Genomic DNA, 11,149 nt, shown 5'->3' with positions numbered 1-11,149 from the left:
TCGTGTGTGTGTGTGTGTGTGTGTGTGTGTGTGTGTATTCATCAGCTCTGAACCTCTGACTCTGTCCCCTCCCCAATTATAAATCCTAGAACAGGATGCTTGCCCAAGACCCTCTCTCCAAACTACAGAGAAGGCTGATTGGCCCCAGGCTGTAGCTTCCCCCCTCTTTCTCTGCGCAGCCCTGGCCCCAAGGGGCTAAAACGGCTCCCTGTCTGGCTTGGGAGGCTGGGAGGTGGATAACTAGGATGGGGGGGCCGAGGGGGAGGGAGGGGGGGTCTTGCGCAAGCGCACGCCGCTGCTCGGACCGCCAATGCTGCTGCCTCCCCGAGCAGAGGGAGGCAGAAGAGGAGGGAGGGAGAAGAGGGGAAGGGAGGGGGAGGCGGCACTTGGGCTGCAGCTCGCAACCAGAGGCAGTCTCTCTCAGCTCTCGGAGGGACGGGGAGCGGCAGCCGCGGAGTAGGATGCCCTGCGGGGCGCCCTGAGCCGGGGGTGCGTGAAGCTGCTTCGGGGGCCGGGGCCACAGGGCAGCTTTCACTATGCATCAGTCCCTGACTCAGCAGCGGTCCAGCGACATGTCCCTGCCCGATTCCATGGGTAAGTCCAGCCGCCCTTCCTAGGGGCGGCGGCGGCTAGGGGTGAGTGCGCTGCCCTCTGGACTACGAGCGCCCCGGCAGACCCGGGAGCCGGGAAGCGGGAAGCGGGGCTAGGTAGGGGGGGTCCGCGCGCCCCAGCGTCTGGGTCGCCGACCAGAGCCCCAGGGGAGCGGCCCGGCGGGGGCGGGGGCGACGCGCGGGGATGGGAGAGCCAAGCTTGCGTCGGAGTGTCCCTGCCCCGGAGTGCGGGTGTGTGCGTGTTTGTGTGCGTGTGCAGACAGACTTGCAGCCGGTGGTAAATTCCAGCTGTCTGGGAATCAAAACACTTCCCTGCAACCTGCGCCTTCGCTTTCCATTCGACGCTCCCTCTTTGCAAAGTCCCCGTCACTTCTAAGAGCTCACGACTAACGACAATTAGGAGAAGCAGAGTCCTCGTCCTCTCCCAACTCTGTCGAAGGTGCCCAGAAATTCAGAGCTGCAGTGGGGGGGGCAGACTTGCACCTCGCTGATGGGGGGGTTTGCGCAACCCTGGGGGATGGGCAGGGGGGGAGAAGAAAGGAGGGGGGTTGGCGGGAGGGGAATTCCTAAGGAATCACTCAAGACAGCCCAGCCCTGCCGTCTGCAGCAGCAGGATCAACATTCCTTGAATTTGATTCCTACTCTGCTCCAAATGCACGGAATGTGCGTGAGTGTGAAAAAAAAAAGGTGTATGGGGGGGGGACGAGTGAGAGCGCGAGAAAGAAAGAGCGAGCGCGAGCCCCCGCATCTTCTGAAGTCGCGCTTTCTCTCTCGGGGTGGAATGGGGGGGAGACCCACTAGCCTGATTTGGTTCAACACTTTTCCTCATCACATCTGGGGGACAGCTACCTCTAGGCACCAACTTGGCTGCCCCTCGAAGCTGCGTTTTGGTAGTTAGAAACAAAACACAAACCCAGTCCCCCTCAGCTGTTAGGCACCTTCCCAAGCCCTATGATTTCACTGGGCGGAGAAATTAATTTGGAGCCCAGGAGAGCGGGAGGGGATTGGCAAACCATGATCCCACCTAATCTTAAAATTCGCCTCGGATACACTCTAACCAAATCGAATTATCTCTTGCCAGCATACTTTACATTCTGCAAATTTCCTCCGTCCCGAATTCCTGCCATCCAATCTGCTTAGGTCTCCGATGAATTTGCGGGAACATCTCAAGAGGAGGGGGCGGGGAGAGGGTTGAACCCCCTATGTGAGCTCCCTACAGCCTGCATAAGACTGGGTTTCAACAGAATTCGTTCACCGGAGGGGCCTTTCTCCAGAAAGTGTCATCTCCTAGATGGTGGGAAGATCCGTATTTTCAATGGTTTTGCCTATTCAGTATAAGAATTTGCTCTTTTTTATTTCTAAGGCTGTAGTTATTTGCAACGTGGTCCAAATGAGGCCAAGGACTTGGGTCCGAATCCAGAACCCAGCAGTACCAGACTCCCCCCAGTTGTCTAATACAAGCGCGCGCACCCCCCCCCACACACAAACACACACGCACGCACGCGCGCGCACCATGAACACAGATGCACTCCTCACCTTGGCCAGCTGTGGCGCCAGCGCAGCCCCTGGCTCCCCGACGCCAGACTGTTGCGCCAGGGAGGGCTGGGTGGAAGAGTGCGAGGGCCCGCAGCGCGCATTCCCGCAGCGGGCCACAACCACCTGCAAAGCCGGCCTCCCGCGCCGGCCCGTCTGCCTGTGGCGGAGTGGGCGGGTTAGGGGGCCAGGGCTTTAAATGTTGCTACTTGGCACATGGCTCTGTGGGTTGGGGAACAAGATGAAGAGAGTTGTTTCTTGGGCTCCCAGGGGCCCTCGGCCAATCTTGCGTTTCTCGAAAGATCTGCGCAACAAGAAGCTGAGTGGGCTTCGCCCAGCCCAGACTCGACACTGCGGGAAAAGAATCATAGAGCCCTTACAGATGCGCGAGCCTGCTCCACGCGTCCCGCTTTGTAAAGTCCGCAGACCGAGGGCACTAGCAAATTCCTGAGTCGAGCGGTAACCCTGGGTTTCCACAGTTTGGACAGGGGAGTCTCCCCGGAGTTCCCTGGCTCGGGTCCCGCACAACCCAGGCCTGAATCAGCGTCTAGGCTATTTAGGAGCTACTCCCACTTAACTCAGCGCTGGCAACGCCACCTTGCGTGGCGGGGGAGGGGAGGGGAGGTAGTGTTTCAGCCCCCAAGGGGCAGCATTTCTGAGGGGATTCCCCCTACAGGCAAGACACAACCGCAACCCAAACAATACAACGTAAAACACACAGACACACACTGCACCAAGGTGCCTGCACGCTACGTTTGCCGGCTGCCTGGGGATGAACGGTTAGAACAAGGGTCGGGGCGGAGCGGGCGCTTGGCAATATGAGGGTGGTCATTTGACCAGCGCCCCTACGTCCCCCTCCCAGCAACCCCCTTCTCCCTTTTGGCAACACCGCCCCCAGGCGCTGAGGCACCTCTACTACAGCGGGGCTCTCCTTCCCTCCCAAATAACCTATTTGTAATTCACCAGTGGCCTTGGACGTGTCTGGATAAAGAACTGCGAAAAGGAGGAGGGGCGGGGGGGCGGCGGGATAGTAGCACCTTTAAGGAAATGTTTGGGAGATTGGCAGAGCCTCGAGGCTCTTATGTGGGCAGCCACCTGTTTCCACCGATTTGCAAAGCTGGGACTTCCCGGGAACCCTCCCTGAGTGGCAAAGCTGACTCAGGTAAGCAAACCCTAATTGGTTCAGAAGATGACCCCCCCCCCCCAATTAGCCAGTCATCTACAACTTAGTGTACAGGACAGGCTACTGGGCCTCTGTCCTGGCTGCGCTCTGATAGTGATTACACACCCTGTAATCAAGGGGGTAATCAAGAACATGCACGAGGTAAAACATGAGTAAGCAGAGACAATCTTCCCACCTTCTGGCAACCCACACCTTCGTTCCTGTCAGCTACATCATCTTGGAACTGGATTTATCATATGGCTTGTGTACCAGATCCACAATTACAACGGTAATCGTAGCAGTTACAATGAATATGTGTATCGAGTAAGATGTATAGGAACTCTGAGACATGAAATACCGAGCGATTCGAGTACAGTAGGCTTGGTAAGAAAAACTTTTGGAGGAAGTGAGTTTTGAGCAGGTTTTAGAGGAAGGGAGGGACTCAGAAGACCGCAGTGCAGGTGGGGGCTCTGACGGGGGCGGGGACCAGGCTGTATCTAGAAGGGTGCAGACAGCAAATACTTGGGCACTTCTAGAGCTGAGCAGCCGGGTCGTCAGGAATCTGGGGTGGAGGTGGGGCACTGCAGAGAGGGAGGGCTGCGGTAGCTCTGCAGGGAGGCTGCTGGGGGTGGAAGGGGGGCAGGCGATGCCAATGACGGGATTTCAGACTCTCCCACTGCTGTTGGTTGCAGGGGTGGTGGTGGTTGTTTCAACAGAAATATACTGGGCGCCAAGTAGACAGGCCAGTGAGAGACGCTGGGGTTGTGTGGTAGCAGTTGACCAGAAGGCTTTTAGTTCTGGGGACCCCTCAGGTGTGCCCTATTTTAAAAAATCAGTTCTACCAACACAGCTTATATTTATTCATACGATTCCCCCCACCCCTTTTTGATTAGAAGGGAAGCAATTCTGATATGTTGCCTCTTGTTTATTCAACAAGTATTGACTGCTCTCTGGGTATCAAACACCGTGATAGGCACTGTTTTCAAGTACCTCCTGCTTTATTTCGGCGCCTCACGGTATCGGACGGAGGTTTTCGAAAGGTTGACTAAACAAAATCGGAGTCAGATGTTCCTGCGTTCGTGGGAACATCTAAGGCAGGCCCCAAATTGTGCCGTAAGAAGCATAGGGCTTCCTTCTAAAATGAAACAAGCACGGGAAAATGTCCTAAACAGACACCATGAGCTACCTCTTAGTAGCCCGGACCACACATTCAGAGAACGGGTGTGTCTCGCTCCAAGTAGATGTGACTTGTAAGTCCAATTGACACTAAAGGTAAATGGAGAGGTGATTCTGCACATTTTAAAAGCATTTGCCCCAGGGTTCCTTATGATGGTCAACTTCCCAGGTGCAACTAGAAATAATCTCATCTTACACAATTACAGTCCTTATAGTGTAAAGTAGGGGGTGACTTGGGGGAGGGTGTGAAGGGGACAGAGAATAGATATTCAACTTGTGATGAGAGAGTTTTCTTAGGAATTTTCAAAGTAAATCCTATCTAGAGGCAAGGCCCCTGTAAATCTGTGGGATCTTTGCCCAGGTTTCTCAACTGACTGGATTTTCAACTCCGGTTCTAAAGCAGGGGGAAAAAAAATAGATTTTCAAATGACACCATGTGGTTTGCTGAGTCACTTCTCTGACCTGGCTCCTGTGCTTGTAAGAGCTTAGAGTGATATTTGCAAAGGAGACCCAAGAGCTGTGAATAGGATTTAAAGCCACTTGGCAGGGAAAGAGCAGGCGAGTGATACCGAAAAAAATTAAAAAGACCATACACACACTCCCCCGATTTAGTCTCTAAAGTTGATATGTTTTCTGGGTGAGGTGTTGAGCCACTTTCGGTGTCACAAAGATACCCTTGGTGTCTCCAGATGTTCCCTCACTGTCTTTTGCTAGTTCGAGGCAGGGGAGGGCTAAGATGGGGTGAGTGACAGAGGAGAAGGCAGGTGGAATGGGAGGCGATGCTGGTAGGTTTAGGTTAGAGCCCCTCTGTGGAAACAACTCGCAGGTTCACTGAGAAGCATCCGTCATCCAATAGACTCAGGGACCCTGGTTTAGACACTCACGTAGGGCCCACTAACCTTCAGGTGAACAGGAAATAAATCCTGGCCCCCCTCTCCCCACCCCCACTCCTCCAGGCCCCCTCTCTCAGCCCTGCTCCGGGTGTTTCCACTAGTCAGCCTGCCATCTGCATCCCAAATAGCCATCTCTCTCGAAGGGCCCTGATGTCACAGGTGTCGCTAGTGGTCCTTTATGCTCTTCCCCGTGGAGGCTGGACTCAGGCCCCACTGGAGAGGAGACTCATCTCCCAACTTTCCCTACCTCTGCTCCCAGGGCGAGGTCTGGCGCTTTAGTCTGTGGGTGCCTATAAACGCTCCAGCCACTGTACATTTCAATGTGAAGTAGTCTCAGAACGGGATCGCATTAGAAATGACCCTGATGAGTCATGTCCCTCACTTTCCAGGCTGACGTCAGGGGAGACCGCCAGCCCCTCCCACCTCCCTTGGAGCCCTCGGCAGGGCCCGCACTGGGGAAGACGAGATGGGTGGTGGAGCGAACCCAGGGTGGGACTCCTGGCCCTTTGCGTCCACACCAGGAGGGCAGATCGGCTGGGGGCTGCACGGCCCGCCACAGCCCTTCTCTCCCCCCACCTGGCCTCTGGCTCTCGCTGGCTGTCTCGCCTCCCTCCCCCTTCCTTCATCCCCTCTCCCCTCCCTCCCAGTGGTGCAGTCTGGGCGGCTTCAAAGGCGGCTGCTGCCTTGAGGCTGCAGTGAGGCCTCTCAGAATGATGGGGTCCTGGGAGCAGATTCTAGTGGCCTCTTTAGGCCCATAAATGCCACTCAAGCCGTCTGGGTGGGAGACCCCATCATAAGGCTCCCCGCTGCTTCATCCTTCTCACTAGAGAATGGACTCTCCTACCACGCCCCCCGTTTGCTTCTGTTTACAGAACTCCTAGGTGGGAACTCATGCCTGGTATTTCCTGCTGAGAGCCCCTTCCCCAGGCCAGAGAAACGCAGGCGGAGTGTGGAGCGGTGCTGGATTTCTTTGAAAAAAAAAGATTAAATTCAAAAGCGAGTCTAGATACCATTTTTCTATCTGACTTAATAAGCCTGTTTTCGAAAAAAATATTGGTTTGCGCTATCATGTCTGATAAGCACTGAGTAGGAGAGCGGGTTTCTTGTCGTTTATATTTATGTCACCCTCACATAAGCCTAAATGTGTGTAAGTTATAATCTTCCCCATCTACCTCCCCCGATACATATCTTTGTGGACTAATGGCCTCCAAACACTTACTTTATTACACACATTTGTTATGTGACAGATCTTGCCAACACACCATTTTAAAGTTTATATATGAGGTGGCAAATGTCAGAAATAAATGAAAAAAAAAATCCCAGTACCTGGCTTGGTTGTGATATTTACACTGAAAATGAAATTTCCTATCTCCAGCTTATGAAAAAAACCCTCTCGGTCGCATATTGGCTTTAAAATATTTTCATTTAATGCCTCCACAGGCACACTTCCCATTTATCATATGCCTTATAATTTGGCCTAAAAAAAAAAACCACTCTACTAAGTGGGTATGACACATCTTTTCTAGAATGCCGAAAGCACAAAAATTTGCTTTTGTTTTGTTTTTATGCAACTGGTAAGATTTCTTCTGTTGTTCATTTTCAAACTGGAAATATGGTTTTTTTAATTGTAAACGTGGCACCTGATGACGGCAAAAAAATGAAGCCCCACCCCTTCTCTGTAATTCCACTCCCCAGAGATAACCCCAACTACCAGTTGGAGTAGGAAAGGAAGACCTTCCTAATGATTTTTCCTTTAAGTACATTCCTTCTCCGGCCGAAATGAGCAATTTCAGTTTCTCTGTGTGCTTTCAGGAGCCTTCAATCGAAGGAAACGAAACTCCATCTATGTCACGGTGACTTTGCTCATTGTGTCCGTGTTGATTCTCACGGTGGGCCTTGCCGCCACCACCAGGACCCAGAATGTGACTGTCGGAGGTTATTACCCCGGAGTTATTGTAAGTATAAAAGGCATAGGTAGGTCTCGGTGGCTTTCTGGCTACGTCTTTCAGGTTCTACTCTGATGGTTTCCAGTTCTGCTCGAGTTTCTAGTGTTTGCTCACTTTTCCTCCTTGATGTTTCCCTATATGTATTTAGAGAGTCAACTCTGGGCCCATTAAGAAGAGCACTGGACTGAGAATCAGAAGAATCCGGGCTCTGTCCCTAATTAGCAGTGTGATCCTGAGCTTGTCACCTCCTTCTTCAGGACTTTGGTTTTCTGGTCTAGGAGACGTTACTAACTAGCAGTGTTAGCCTTAGGCTGAAGTCCTTTTCTCTGGGGGCATCTGCTTTCCTATATATAATAGGGGTCACCTGGTCTTCCCTGAAATCTGAGGACAGCCTGACGCTCTGTGACCAACAGCACTGATCTCCAAAGTGATCCTGTCAGGAAAGATATGTGGGATATTTACTTTCAGAATGTGTGTATTCATTTTTAAGTTTTATGCATGTTCATAAAACAGACAAAAATGGAAGTTCGAAGATTAGATTAAAAACAATAATTTTTAATACTTTCATACTAACACTAAAATTTCAAAGAATGAAAGGCGCTTCACACGAAGTCTGTCATGAAAGCTAGTGGCTATAAATCCTTGTTTGAAATAGCCCACTAGATAATTTTGAATGTTTTGGGCTGACTTATCAGATATGATTAAATTATCATTGGCATCATTGAAAGATTTTTTTAAAATCTGAGTATAGTTGACAGTGTTACTTTCAGGTGCACAACATAGTGATTCAACGTCTCTACATTGTGCTGCGCTCACCACAAGCGTAGCTGCCATCTGTCACCATGCAAGGTGGCATCATTGTTTTTGAGTGTTGATCCCACAGTGTAGCCAACAAAAAGCTCATCCTGGGAGACACGTCAACTCTGCCATTTTCTTGTGGCTCGCTTCTGCTTACATGATTCGGGTAATCTTCAATTTGCAGTTTCTCGCCAGGAGGCTTTCCAAAGCCCTTGCCCATTTTGTAGGGACTGGTGTAGTTTAACTAGATCACACATGAAATGCCCCGCCATCAACATCAACCGGTTGCGGCTTGGGTCTTGCTTTCGTCTCCGCTAGACAGCCCACCTTGTCATCTCACACGGAGGGAGGGCGCTAGTGACAGTCTGTTTATTGAATATTTGCAATGCTTAATTTCTTTCCTACTATTTTAGATAAACAATAAATAGGAAACAAGAGTTCGGATAGTTTCTTTCCTAGATCAGTGGTTTGTTTTAGCCATTCATCCCCAGGGCGCATGCAATCCACTCTGGAAACCACCGAACTCTTAACATACAAAACCTCACTTTATATCCAATCGTAGTGTTGTATACTTTAAACACATACCATTTTATTTGCCATTTATACCTCAATAAATCTGGGAAAAAGAAAAACAAAAACAAACATGAACCTCGCTCGAATCTACACACACTGCTGTTGAACCCAAAAGCCTAACTCGAGAGATTGGATCATCTTTCACTATCAATCGTATGATTTCCCAATTATACTTTGTAAGTCACGGTAGGGAGCAGGAAGGAAGTTTAGGACGATTCTTTTTTTTTTTTTTTTTTTTGATATAGCAAAGAGGTCAGATGTATTTGTGTTGTTGGTTTGTTTGTTCGTTTGTTTTTTTGGAGACGTGGGGTTGGAGAGAGAAGTCAAGGGAGAGGAAAGGATTAAAGATGGTTGCGTTTGACAAGCCGGCCTGTGAGTGACCAAGCCTGACGCGGGTTGCCTAGGCCCGGGCTCCACAGTCAGCCTCCTCAACAGCCCTGGCTAGCCAGACTCCCACCTCCCAGGAGCTGCAGGCTGCCCAGGAAGTTCTTGCCTGGCTCCCCGGCGGGGCTCCCTCCAGCCAACAGCAGGTGTCCCACAGACAGCGTTAGTGGCCCTCAGTTAAGCATGTGACGCAAGAACTCACCCAGTCCACTTCCTGTGGTGAGGCAAGAAAACCAGTTGTCAGCAGAATTGGGTTTTATTTTTAAACACAAGCAAGGGGGGGTTGGTGAGGAGGAAAGGGGAGGTAAGATTGCACTTTGGTGGCTTGGAAAGGCAATTTATAGGGTCTGTCTGACTGCGTGCTTCAGGTAGCTGCAGTTGGTAAAGTATTTCTGACGAAGGAGCAAGGGCTCAAGCCAAGATTCAGACTCTCCATGGGTGAGGAAAAGGTATTTTCCATGTCGTTTAAGACGAGGAACTCCTCTTCTAGAATGGTGGCTGTGGACCTTCTCTGCAGAATAGGGGCCCCGTGGGTGACTAGGTTGGAATACATTAACAAAGGATGGGGGGCATGTGATTGTTATTCGGGTACCTGATGTTCAGCTGGCCAGGAAGTTGAAGCAGTGGGGGCATGTGTCTGTGTGTGTCTCACTAAACGCTAAGATGAAAATGTGAAGATGAGAGCCATCTCTGAAGGACAGTGTGCCCCATGGTTTAACCTTCAAAAACGTGCTCTTGGAGTTCCTGTAGATTGCTTCTTTAAAATGGGTTTTAACTATCTAAAGCGAATGGGGATGATTGCAGATTGAAAAGCGGAAAAATGCATTTGGGTTTAGAGATCAGATCGCGTTGTAACAAATACAGTAACGCGCCAGACCTGAGAAATCCAGATTTATCCGGGAATGGGGTGCTTTCGCTAATTGAATCGTTCGGTCATTAGAGAGGTAGATACTCTATAAACTCTAAGCCAACGGCTTCCCCACCTTGGTGTGAATAAGAATGACCTGGTGAAGCTGGGGAAATGCAGACCTCAGCTCCCTACCCGCCCAGAGATTCTGATCCAGCAAGTTCAGGGAGGGCCCAGGAACCTGAGTTTCCTTGTGATGAGCTAACTTCCGATTGAAAAAGTAATACGAATTGAATCTGCATTTTAATAAATAACCCCAGGAGAACCTAATTCAAGTCAACCAGCAACCACCTGGAGAACTAAAACCCAAGAAGTAAAATATGCTCGGCGATAAAACCAGAAGTGAACAGAGTGTGGCATTTTAAGATTCCACACTGGCAGACTGGTCACTTGGAATAGAAAGGATCTTTGTATAGAAATGTGAAAATTTTCAGGCTACTTGGAACTCTGCTGTTTTGGGGTTAACTCCAAAACAAACAAACAAACAAACAAACAAACAAACCAGAATCATCCTAAACTTCCTTCCTGTTCTCTCCAACTTATTTGCTGGTTAAATGTATTAACAGTATGTGAGAATTTAAAATTTCAAAACAGACAAATTAGGGAACAGTTATTAGACTAAAAGAAGAATTACCATACATACAATCCATTTAAATATTGAGATTTCAGGCATTTTAAAATATAATTATATTTGCACAGCTCAAATTCATGTGGAAGTTTTCTGGGGCATATTTATTTTGCCAAGCGAGATGCCCTTGTACAGCGAGGTGCACGATAATTGAGCATAAGCTACCCTCTCCGAGCTAGAACGTGGTACCATCATCGTAAGACACACGTACATACGTGCATCTTTAAAGATGTGCTAATCCGTACACGCTGAACTGTGCAATTTTTTAAAAATGAAAACCGATAAAGAAAGACAAACTGGCTTAGGATTTTTACCATCCTCGAATGTTCGAGACGTATTCCATTCCAGAAGAGTTGTTGGTGAGCTTTCTGCACCGGAGGCCTAAGAAAACAAGAGGCTCGGTTGTGGTTATATAAAGCTGAAAAGGCCAGGAGAGAGAGCCGGCTCCTTCTCTCTAACACTCTACCCTTAGATCCAGGAGAATGAGGCCTTTAAATGTGTTTCCCCAGCAACCCACAAGATGGGGTTGGCCACCTGA

At 50.0% G+C, this 11,149-nt stretch overlaps 1 protein-coding gene across 2 annotated transcripts in view; it reads left to right on the top strand.

The window, feature by feature from the left end:
• Positions 1-330: 330 nt before the first annotated feature.
• The window catches only part of TMEM255A (transmembrane protein 255A), a 49,660-nt gene continuing 38,841 nt past the window's right edge, over positions 331-11,149 (top strand). For both annotated transcript variants that reach the window (XM_026520505.4, XM_057314073.1), the window contains exons 1-2: positions 331-594; positions 7,188-7,330. In XM_026520505.4, coding sequence (XP_026376290.1) covers positions 537-594; positions 7,188-7,330 — 201 coding nt within the window. In that variant the 5' untranslated portion in view covers positions 331-536. The remainder of the gene's footprint in view (positions 595-7,187; positions 7,331-11,149) is intronic.

This window comes from Ursus arctos, chromosome X (assembly GCF_023065955.2).
Source record: "Ursus arctos isolate Adak ecotype North America chromosome X, UrsArc2.0, whole genome shotgun sequence".
Classification (NCBI taxonomy): Eukaryota; Metazoa; Chordata; class Mammalia; order Carnivora; family Ursidae; genus Ursus; species Ursus arctos.
This window is presented reverse-complemented; position numbering and strand designations above follow the sequence as displayed.